The sequence below is a fragment of the Hippoglossus hippoglossus genome, chromosome 5 (genome assembly GCF_009819705.1).
Source record: "Hippoglossus hippoglossus isolate fHipHip1 chromosome 5, fHipHip1.pri, whole genome shotgun sequence".
Lineage (NCBI taxonomy): Eukaryota > Metazoa > Chordata > Actinopteri > Pleuronectiformes > Pleuronectidae > Hippoglossus > Hippoglossus hippoglossus.
Window position 1 is genome coordinate 26,911,604 of NC_047155.1, and position 12,728 is coordinate 26,924,331.

Consider the following 12,728-nt stretch of genomic DNA (forward strand, 5'->3'; position numbering starts at 1 on the left):
GGATTGTTGTTATAATGCTGCATTTATCTGGTAGTAGGAGAGAACTCTTCTCTGAGGGGGAAACAAATCTGCCTGTGAAAGCGTAAAAAAGTGCATGAGCAGATCATCTCTGTGTGTAACACTGTAACAGCCAATTTGGGTTATTTGGGTCTCCTGCAATACTGCATCCTTCATTTTTGTTGTATTGAACCAGAGTGAGCGGTGCACTCACATGCTGACGGACTCATGGAGATCTTGTCTTGTAAGGCGCTGGTGTTTCATATGTACTGCTTGTCATGTGTGACAAACAAACTTATTTTAGAGTCGAAGTTGAGTAGAATAAACTACCAGTGTGGAAGAACCCTACAATTCCTGTGTCCTTCCACTCTCTGAGCTAGCCAGCTATTCAGAGTTCAAGCTAAGTAAAGTAGCCACAAGTTGCTCGCTCTCTGCTCGCACCAACGACCCGTTACAACGCGTAGGGTGTTATGCTGTGTTTACAAACAAATGCGAAGCAAATCTTTATCGGGAAGAGATTACATTCAAAGATGTGAATAGAATGAAACTCACTGTAGACAGGAGCTGGCACCAACCTGAACTAGCAGCTCATCAAACTGGCCACTGTTCAGCTTCAGGTATAGCGCTGGAGAAGACAGTGAAGTTCCCGAGCTGTGTAAACCTCCGGATCATCTTGTGGAACCACACACGATGGTGCCGGCTTCTCGGGTGTTTCCACAGCAGGTACACCACAACCAACTGCTGTCACTTCAACCAGTTGTCCTCTTCTCCTCTTTTCCGGAGGAGAACAGGCAAATATTTACTGGTTGTGTTAGTTCATGTTACTCGCACGAGGAACTTTGTTTTTCATGTGAACGCATCATTAGAGAGTGTGGAGAGAGTGGCCACTGATTAGCAGCCAGAAAGCGTCTGCACAGTGTTAAAGAGCCACACACTTCAAACTGTCATTCTTATTACCAAGAATGGACACATCTATGTTGCATTGTTTTCTGTTGAAGAGGAAACCAAACAAGAGTGCAGCGATAATCAGCTGCTGGCACACTCTTAAAATCGTATCTACAAATATCATCATGGACATTTTTTTTAATACTTTATTAACAGTATTAATTTACATTTTTGAAAAACAATTACTTTAAGTGCAGAAATGCTTAAATGTAAACACACTGTAACGTTGTTTCCTTCTGTTCACACAGATCCTCTCAATAGGGTCAGCTAATTATGTGATAGATGGCTTTTAAAAAGTGCTGCGATCATATGGCCAGAGGAATTCCAGCAACACCAAACAAATACTTTTTCACTTGGACAGTTTAAAATTTGCCATTTGCCTCCAGGTGATGTTTTTATTTCTCAGTGGGGACTGTTAGGTAAACAGCTGCGGTTTTTATCACTTTGTTTTATTACATGTCTAATGTTTAACAACAAGGAAATAATCTTATATCTATCCTTAATGTTTTTTCCTCATTTTATAGACTGTTTTCTATTCGGTCTTAAATCATTTCTACAGCCATTAGCACACATTTTAACCCGCCCCAATAATTTTTCTACAATGAAGGTGTCTTGTTGTATTCAAGTGCCTGAACTGTGCAGTACAGACAACACTTTTATGGAAACTACAAAGAAGATTATTTTTAAATGTGTTTATTAACACAGAAATGATAATATAGTTTGAAATACCATGGCAGGATGTTATTATGTACCTGACCACAGCCTAAGATAAGTCCCAAATTTACGATTGACTCTTTTCTAAGGAACATATAGAGTTACTTTTTTCTCCTGCCCTGTCAGCCCAACACAAACATGTTAACCCATACAGCTGTCCTTCTCTCAGGAGCCGTAACCAGCCTCATCCATTACAGCCCCAAGGTCAACTACCTCCAACACCGAGCAAATCAGGCTCACCCTAAATTGTGAGGAGACCTTCGTTTAGCAGGGTGTAGCAGAGCGACAATCCGGCTGTTATTATCCGGACTAGCGATGTAAGAGGAGGGACAGTGGATGGTGAGCGTCCCATTTCCACAGCTGATCTCGCCGACACGTTCATCCATCACTCAGACAGCTTCAGAGGCTCGTTAGTGGCTTCATGTGCTCCCATGGGAACCAGCTCAGGAGCCGTTGGCTAACTTTGTCACTAGATGCTGGCGTGCGCTCACTTCCCTTCCAAGGTCGACGCTACTCCAGGTCGAGGACATCAGAAGCGGATATGTTGGTGGAGAGCATGTACAACTTTTAAATCTGCTTATGTCAACAGATTAAGTAAATTTGAAAGTAGAGTTTTATTAATAAATATGTGCTTTTCCATTCTATAGTTACTGATTAATGGAGCATAATTGTGCTGTGACTTGTATCCATTTAATGAAATATTATACATTTGCTAAAAACACTGGGTTTACTGCGTGTTTCAAAAATACTTTACCACACAGGGAATACTTCCACTATCACTTTTCATGGTGGCTTTTGCCATAACTGACAGTGCAGACGTTGAGTGCCCTGTGACTGATACTACTAATAATATAAATATATAGTAAAAATAAATAAATAATCATCATAATTTTTTATAAGGCCTTCACACAATGGAGCAAATGTATGTAAGCAGCTATCACACAGATCAGTATAAAAACCAAAGGCACTCTCAACAGCAAAAATGCAGTCAATGTAAAATCAATAAAATCCAATAATTGTATTAATCAAATAAACACAGGGCAAGACCATGAGGAGCTTTAAAAGTCAATAGTAACATTTAAAAGGAATTCCAAAAGGATGAAACCAACTCTTAACTTCTTCTGGCGCTTGTTCAAAGTCTTCCAGCTAAGTTCTATATGGTGTGTCTCTCATGAATGGATTTACATTAGAAGAGGCTGTTGCAATATTCAAGGCGTGAGGAGATAAAACTGGTAAAATCTGAAAGATAATATTTTAGAATGTTTTCTTGTATATTCAAAAAGACTTCTCAGGTTTGGTCATGTGTTCATCTCAAATTCCAGTTGCTGTCAAATCACATGGAGAGGTTCTAAACAACAGGCTTGATGTGTTGCAACAGGGAACCAGCAGATGAAGGGTTTGTTTGGTTATATGTGCTGGGAACGTATTGCACCAACCTCTGTTCAGCTCATGGAGATTGTGTGGCTCTAACATGTCATCAGCATAGCCATGAAAGGAAAACGCATGAAAAAGGAACAGACCAAAATAAAACTGGTCCCAGAACTAAACCCTCTGGATGTAAAGGATGACATGTGACCATCAATGGAGACGCAGTACCTCCTGTTGGAAGATATGAAGAGAGCCATTTAAAAATATTTTTAGATCAATTTGGATCATTGGATCAAAGAACAGCAGATTTGACGACTTTAAGAAACTAAAACTATACATCAACTGGTCTGAATGACACATTGATCTAAGATACTATTTCTAAAAGCTCAGACATGGACATGGGAGAGAAGTGATATGAGGTGTTCTGAGGTGAGTGACAAGCAACACAGTGTGTGCTATGTGTGTTGTAGTAGATGATCTGATGAACTCAACCCTGACTCTGTAGTGGCCTAAAAACTTTTCACAGATATGATCACATTCAATACAGTATTCAAAAAATGTTTGCTTCTCATTACAGACCTGCAAATTTAAATGTTTCATATATTGTATTTATATAAAGTCTAATCATACAAATACAAAAAGTCAAATACAGTGCATGTACATATATTTAACAAAACAAATTTCCATTGTGAGATGAGATTACTTACGTATTCTGTATTTTAGTTACTTTACCCAAACCAAAACTTAATGATATGTCTTCCACACTGTTGTTCCTTTTTGCAGATATGGCAGAATGATGCAAAAACTGAAAAACTTCTACAAGAACAAGAAAAACTTATCATGACATAGTAAAGTCACAATACTGACACAGTCTTAGAGCAGGACTGCCAGTACGGGCACTGCTTGTTTTCTATAATATGTTGTAAAGACATTTGCAATAACAAATCTTGCAAATTATAAAAGGTTTGAGGCAAATAGATTTTGCTAGACTGATCACTTACCACCATCTGAATCCTCAACTGTAAACAACAGTAGGATAACAGTCTCTTGAATTTACAGTTTTCCTCTAATTTACCAAACCATCAAATTTCAAATTTGAGAAAACTTTACTTTCTGAAGTTTTTTTTTGTTAAATCTCTGAAACAAAATCAAAGAAATCAGAAGCTGGAAGCTGGAAGCTGGATTATCATTAAGAAATAACTAGTGGAGTCAAAAGAGCAGAGCACAGTTAATGGATGGTGGGTATACAACCATCAGGAGAAGCTTATGCATTTCAGCTACTTTTGTTTTGTCAGTTGTGATGGTTCTGTTTTTCTCAGTGCCATAAATCTACTTCACTGCCTTCTACGGTTTTAGCTGAATTTAAACAACCGGAATGTTTCTTTACACAGTTTGATATTCCTCACGGAGAAGAAGCAGATAATGTATTTACTGTTTTCATCTTGTTGTGGTATTCTAGATTCACCAAAATGTACCCTTGTAGCAGAGTGGGCTCACTGCCAGCATTGTACGCTGAATGTGAGCTTTCACAGGCCAACCTGGGGTGCACTTAAGACCTCACCGCCGCTCCGCTCCCTGTTCCTCCCTCACTCTCCTCACGCGTGGGACGATGATGTGCTCTCTCCAGCTCCCCCGTCTTTCCCAATGTATTTATTTACCCACTTATACAGGGAATAAATCAAGGTCAGCACACACTGCCGCACGCAGCTATTAAGATTCATTGTAATGCAAATTCTCTTGTAGCATGTGCACCGCATTGACAGGTACTGACACGCCAGGCAACACACAGGCAACCGCACGTGAGCACACACACACACATCACTAAGGTACACATTCTGTAAACACCTAAAGTATGTGTCTCTTCAAACTGAACCTCTCCTTTTATTTCCATCACTTTTCTGTTCATACTCCACATTTCAAACCTACAGTCCACAACATAATTATCTGGACAGTTACACGTGTATTGTTCTTCAGGCTCTGTGCTACAGCACAATCAAATTTGAAGCATTCTTGACTTGCTGTGCAGATACAGAGGTTTTTTTCTTTACCATGCAAATGGGTTTTTTGTCACCCACAAAATGTGCTCGGCATCTTTCACCATTTCCTGGTTTTTCCGTGGACATGCTTTCTTTTTTTTATTTGAGTTTACCCAATTGTTGATTTTGACAAACTACCTTTGAAATCTCTCTGCTGGATTTCTGAGCCTCATTATTACCTTCCTCACTTGTATGGTCACCTCTTTATTGACAGACCTCTGTCGACATGGTAACTCTCAACTCTCAGGTCAGTCTGAGCCTCGTGTGAGATTTTGCTGCACATGAACACACAGCTGCCTTTGTTGCCAAGTGTGCTTTTATTTTGAAACCTTGAGTCTAAAACCAAATGTTTTATTATGATTATGATTATGATTATGATTAGTATAAGTATTATTGTTTTTATTAATAAATATAAATAAATAATAACAGTAGTAGTAGTACTAATAATAATAATAATAATAATAATAATAATAGTAATTTAGCATGTTAACTTTTATCAGACAGCTTACAGTATTGGAGCAGACTAATAATAATCACCAGTATATCCACATGTACGTCTGTTATCCATTGCTGAATTAATCCTTGTGCTGTTCATCATATACTCAATAACCCAGCAGTTCTCCTGAGCTGTAACGTTACCGGGTGCTGTGCTTTCATTAATATGTAATTCAGCAGTATCTGATGATACTGACTTATAACGTTTAATTTAAATTTAATTTAACATTTACAAATTTTATATTGCATATGTACAGCTACACGTTGTAATTATGGTGAATTAATATAATATATATTGGGTGCACCAGAAGCTTACTTAGAGGGATATATAAGCAATTCAGGGATTTTCTTGTATAAAATATAGAATGATATATGTGATATATGTGAAGTAGCAACTCACTAGCATGTTCCATAATATTCTGTTATGAGAATATAATGAGTTGATCTCCATATTTTAAATCAACAAAATGCATTTACTGCACTATCTTGTACATTGTACCACAGTATTTTGTGCAGTCTGTGGGGAGAGAGGTGAAGCAAGAAGTTTCCATCAGCTTCTCTTCATCCTCAGAATGAACAGTAGTTTGGTTTAAATGTAATTTTCAAGCAGCAGCAGCCTCTTTAAACGTGGTACACCTGCAGCATGTCACCCCCGCTGATGCTGCGTCGATGCTCACATTACTCACTTTTTTTTCCACTTACTGACTGTAAGTGAAGATGGTACACTACAGATTGCCTTGCTAGAGTTCACCCCCCTCTAAAGAAATGTGACATCCCAAACTGTGACCAGAAAGCGTAACAGCTTTTGGTTTGTTGCAGAGGAGCTGCCATCGCCTCCTGCTCTGAGCTGCAAAGACGGCTTGATCGTAAAAAAAATAGAAGATGTCCAGGAGGGTCTGCTGAGGTTGCTGATCTTTTCATCAGTGAATCAATCTTCTCTCACACCTTGCTATGATTTATTAATGCTAAAATACTACAAATATCCTTTTAAGGAAATGATCATAAAGCATTTTTTTTTTCAATGTCACTACAGTTTTTAAGTTCAATATGTGTGATTTTTTTTTTTCTTTGATCGCATTCTGCCTCATTCACATTTTCCAAAACTTTTCCTTTTTTACCAGACCATCAACTGAGCATCATGTCAGGAGTGAAGTGAGAGGTTATCACAGCTGGTCCCGACTTCGCTCCTCCTCTTGTTCTCTTTGCATATTCACCTGTGTGGTGATGAATTCATTGTTTGTGTGGTAACTGTGGCTGCATCCGACACCCCAATGTGTGTCCAACATTACCATAGCCTTTGTGTATGTTTCTGTGTGTGTGTGTGTGTGTGTGTGTGTGTGTGTGTGTGTGTGTGTGTGTGTGTGTGCGTGTGCAGGACTCCTGGTGAATCTGTCAGATACTTCAAAGTGCTCGCTGCCTCTCTCCTTGATGAACGAGCTGTTGCGATGTTTATCGTGACCCGCTTCTCAACTCAAGGGCTTCACAAAAAAAAACATCAAGGGATGGAGGGATTAACAGTATATAAAAAAAAAGAGGAAGAGAAAATGGTCTGGGATAAATATTGCAAATAGGAATAGCTTCTAGCTCCAGGGGGGGGGGGGCTGACAGTGAAAGAGAGGAGCACTATCGTCGCCAGTCTGTTTATCTATAGTGTGTGTGTGTGTGTGTGTGTGTGTGTGTGTGTGTGTGTGTGTGTGTGTGTGTGTGTGTGTGCGCGCGCGTGCGTGCGTGTGTGTGTGTGTGGACATAAGCTCACCATTTAAACCATGGAGCGTTAACCCCTGGAGATGTAAAATAAATCAATTTAAGTCTCAATTTCAAAAATTTTATGCCACTCACAGATTAAGACATTTCCAGTGATTAGCACTAAATTGCTAATAGCAGATACCAGAGGATGTTCATGTTGTACTATTCAATCTGAATAGGATAAAATAGGAATAAAATCTAACAGTATTTAAAGAACCACTATAGGATAGTTAAATAGATGAATCGAAACATTTCGGACATGTAAAAAAACAATCTGCACTCAAGTCAAAAAGGGGGTAAAATAATAATTTAATAGAAGAAAAACTGTAACTGCCAGAAGATACTGTAACTTTAGACAGATACCATTGTGGGGTGGTGTAACTCTATATTGAGTAGTGTTATGTGGGATTTGCTGCGTAGTTGAACACCTTGAATGACTAAATATGGGATAGAATTGGCCTTTCAGCTATGCTTTGCCAGGTTTAAAAGTGGAAATTGAATAATGTCACAGACCATCTCAGCCCGTTGACGTGTGTTTTTTTACAACATCCTAAAATAAAGCAGTGAGGGGGCTGTTTGATCACAGGAAGTCAAGAGAAGTGTAAAACAACAAGGTTTCAAAATATTTGAGGTGTTTTATAAAGTCTTAAATAATGAAGCTGATGCTCAGATATTCAGGTGGCCTAGACTCCTTCTCTTAGATGCACTTGTCCATGTCAAACTGTGAAGAGGAGTCAAATGCTGACCTGCCTTCATGCATAAGGAAAGCTAAATCAGTCATTATGTATTAACTCTATTTATTTTAATATTTCATGTCACATTTCTTCCACAATTCCCTTCTACCATATTTCATTTTTAGTTTCTATTTTAAATCTGGTTTGTTTCAATATGCACAAAATACTGCATGGTTCTGTTTCCATTTACTTATTTTTATACATTTTATTTGTTTGTTTTTGTTTTCTTTTTCCAAGAGTATGTAATAAAACAGAGGCCTGCTAAACCTTGGAAATAATTTCTCTTCTTTTAGTTATTTCTGTATTTTTTATGGAAACAAAAATATCCTTTCTTCTCTATTTTCATTTCCATTTCAATTTGATATGCCTATTCAAACTTATTTATGCATTATGTGGAATGACTTCTCATTGTCATAGAAACCAGGCCGTGCATGGCAGACTCCTGGCAGACAGCTGCCAGTGTTTGCAGGTGGGAAACCAGAGAGGGATCATGTAGCAATGCCACCATTCAGTGGAGAGTGAACCTTTGCAAACTTTACATTTCAAATCCTCATATTTCAATGTTATTGCTTTTGGTTCCCTTCTTGCCCACAGATAAATTTAACTTCTTTGGAAGTTCCCTGCAACCCCTTCACCAGCATCCTTAAGAGATGACGTTCTTCAATTTAGAAAAAAAAAAGCTAATTTGCCATGCATGGATCAGCCCAAAAATGTCATTCTACCTTGCTGCCCCTCTTGTCTTAGTTTGACCCACTAACTGTGCTTCCCTGTGATCAAGACCACTTGTATAACTTAACTTTCATTTTCAACTGGATTCAGTCTGTGTGAACTCACATATGTGAAAAGCTCGCAGGATGTAATTTGCCATAATGCATGATACCATACTGTAAGACTCGACTGTCCATAACAGTGAATGTTGAGTTTTTCTTTCTTTCTTTCTTTCTTTCTTTCTTTCTTTCTTATTATTAGTTTGTATTTCTATTGCTTGTGATTTTCATTGAGAATTAAGTAGGAGGGGGTCAGGAATTAAGAAAATGCCAATTTTATTTTTACTATGTACACTCTTATTTTGTATAATATTTTCATTATACCCCCTATGTCATTTTCTTTTCTCCTTTTCTCTTCTTGCCCAGTGTATATATATATATATATATATATATATATATATATATATATAAAATACAAAAAGTAAAACAAAACTCATGTTTAAAGAGAGAAAACAAGCGGCTTCATGAAGATATTTACAGCTACAGCAGGTTCTAATGAACACAAGCTAAACATTTAATGAAATGAATATCTGTAAAATAAAACATCATTATGTAGAATGTCATAAAATATAGTCTAATGTTTGAACATCCTTTACATGGGTGTCTGTGTATTTTTTTGTGCAGCCATGATGAACATAGCATGTGTTCTTATTAGGGTACAAAGATGGGAAAATGTTACTCCTTTTCTAATGCATCTAAAAATTTCTCAGCAGTAATCCGCAATACTTTTTAACCATTTGCTTTGTTATCATTTCACTTGTGTTGGTTATCCAATTTCATGGTTCTTTTCAACACCTTTGAAGTCTAAGCACCAAAAACGGTCCCCTGTAAACCTAACAAGCAAAGGTTAGGAAAACACTGCATCTGTAAACTAACACACTGAATTCTGGGAGAAGCGCACATAAATTACCCGGTGAGAAAGAGCAAACATAAGCGCGTCTGTGTCTGCTGTTGCTGCTTTCTGAGTCTATGCAAGGTTTACCCCTGCCCCATTTACCATAGCAGAAGCCTATTAACCGCCTGGAAAGAGAATATATTTATCAGAGCGCCCTCCATTATTAATCAGTGCGGAGTTAAAAGTGAATATGTATCAGAGGAGCTGAATAAGGTTGAAACACGGTCTGGATTCTGATGGTCTCACTGGGAGTATCAACAGTGCAAAGCCTTTTCAGCCCAAATCTGAGCAGAAAGAAGTGACTTTCATCTCCCCTGCTCCGCGGTCTCTACGGTTACAGGGCCTGTAATTATACATAGATTTGGAGGAGGGGGAGGGGAGGGGGCCCGTCCCAAAATGAATGCATTGGAGGAGATGACACAGTTTTGAAAAAGTTGAAGCAGCGTTGATATGCACAGCTTGCTATAGGGGTGTGATTCATGCCTTTCACGCCGCGGCCTCTCTCTCCTTTATCATGGTCTGAGTGAATATGGGAGTGCAGAGCCCTTCCCTGCAAGCTCCCTATTTACTCTATTTATTCTCCCTTTCTCTCTCTCTGCAGCCTGTGAGGTGGGTTTCTATAAGCCGGTGGCAGGCGATGGCCTGTGTGGTAAATGTCCCCAGCACAGCCACTCAGAGACCAGAGCCGCCCTCTCCTGCCCCTGCGACTCCAATTACTATCGAGCCGCAGATGACCCACCCGCAGCTCCATGCTCCCGTAAGCACAAACACACTGTACACAAGATCACCTAATCCCACAGGTGGGACCACCTCAAAGCAGTCCAAAGAAATATGTAAACAAACACATTCGCGCAAGCCACGGCAGCTGTGAAATGATGTGTGGAAAACTTATCTATGCCTGGAAAATGCAATTTACTTTTTTGGACAGTAATCAAACCTGTGAATGAACTCAAACTTCTGTCTTTCTTGTCTCCAGGCCCTCCATCGGCTCCAGTAAACGTCATTTCCTCGGTCAATGGGACATCTGTGAACTTAGAATGGGATCGCCCTCTTGATACCGGAGGTCGCAGTGACCTGCAGTATAGCGTGTTGTGTAAGAAATGCTCTGGGGAAGGAGGGCCCTGCGAGGACTGCACATCCTCTCCAGGAGGCACTGGTGGGGGGAAAGCAGGGGGAGGAGCGAGTGTTGGGGCAGGGGGAGGATCTATGGTGGAGCGTTCGGGCACTGCAGTGGTTCGATTCGTCCCCCGGCAGAGTGGGTTGACGGAGTCTTGGGTGACAGTGCTCAACATGGTGGCCCACACCAACTACTCCTTCCGCATCCTGGCCATGAATGCAGTGACGCACCTGAGCAACGAGCCGTCACTGTATGCCCTGGTCAACATCACAACAAACCAGGCAGGTAGGGTTCGAAACAATCATGCTCAGTTTCTCATCATGCAGGCTCTGTCACCTGTCACATGCAGGCCTTCTTCACAACAACATCCCACACATTAATGTGGATCCACGTTAGGTTGCACATTGTGTGTTTGTTTCCACTGTTCCTGGAAATAAATCAAAAATGTGTTTGCTGAGGCAACGTGGCATGAATCAATGAAGCATCCATGTGTGAAGTTAAACAGTGCAACAAATTGTGCTTTAACATCATAGCCTTCCATTACTTTGACCATACTAATATGTAAAAATAATTACAATTGATTTTGAATAATAGTCAGTAATTAAGACCATGTATTCTATTGTCTACCCTCTGTCCGTCTTACTAACCAGAAGTGTAGTGAATAGCTGGGGTCGGGTCATGGTGGCATTAGGCTAAGAGAGGCCAACCCTAACCCTATTCCAGATATTCCTCTCCCCTGCAACATGTCCAGGGTCCTGCAGGCGGACACCAGGATGATCCACAATTTTCAGGGAGAACAATGGCCTCAGATTGGGACGTTCTGTCTCTAGTCCTGGTTACTAGGCTGCAAATTGCCCCAGTACGTTTTGAACATCACAGTTCAATGAAGCCAACAGAACCACATCATCTGCAACGAGCAGAGCCATGTGGTTCCTTGAGTATCACACAACATTCCAACAACCGAAACAAACTTTGCAAAGTAAGAACCTAGCCACAAAGGCTCATGGGCTCTGTTAAGCTCCAGGTTATGGCTCACTGATTCCTATAGTGGAAAAATGCTCAAAGACTTAAGGGGACAAGGCAGGACAAAGGATGAATAGTAAAGGATGTGTTCGAGCTGCCGAGAATCCATGGCTCTGATGATGAACAGTGTGTAGTAACTGTTATGTCCTGGGTTCAAAACAGACCATGAATCACTTGCTGTAAATTATCCAAATCAAGTGAAATGTCACAAAAATAATCCTTTGAAAAGCAAAACATGCAGCACATTACGCCCTTGGCCATGTTGACGTCTCACTTGCAGCCACATCATTTTATATGTGAATCTAGCCTTGGCCCATGATCACACATTTCTCTCCTCTCCTCGCTGTTTCTCTCTGCTGTCAGATTTACAAAAAAATCTTTAAAGGAAATGTGCTGTCTCAACGACATTTTGTGCTGATAATGAAAAACTGGTTGTGGCACATACAGGACTTGATGGGGTAGCAGCCACTGTCAGCAAATAATACTGGTGTTCAACTCTGACAGTTATATGCTCCATAGTTTCTATATACCACCAAACTTATCTACATTCTGAATAGTGTCGCAGTAATCACTTGTATGAAACCTGGCATTTATTAGTTGACACACAAGTAAGTGTAACCTGCACTCAGGTTGAACTTTTAGCAACTTTATAGACTCGGGAAAAGTTGTTTTTCTAGAGCAGCTTATTTCTGCCCCGTTTTGAAAAAGACAAGATGCCAGCAGTATTAATACACTGACACTGTGTGAATACAACCAATTAATCAATAGTTTTATGGGTTGATTCAGCAGTTATGGTGTTGGTGTTGAGCATGCATCAAAGGATGGACCACCCGTTGTGATTGACTCTCACTGAGTTTCAAAGGGATGTTAGGGTGGAGTAGAAAATATGAG

General features: G+C 39.8%; 1 protein-coding gene across 1 annotated transcript in view; it reads left to right on the forward strand.

Moving 5' to 3' along the window:
- epha8 (eph receptor A8) overlaps window positions 1–12,728 on the forward strand; it is a 116,249-nt gene that overhangs the window by 79,753 nt on the left and 23,768 nt on the right. Inside the window, 2 exon segments of the mRNA XM_034585638.1 lie at window positions 10,299–10,454; window positions 10,674–11,099. Of these exon segments, the coding sequence (XP_034441529.1) occupies window positions 10,299–10,454; window positions 10,674–11,099 (582 nt within the window).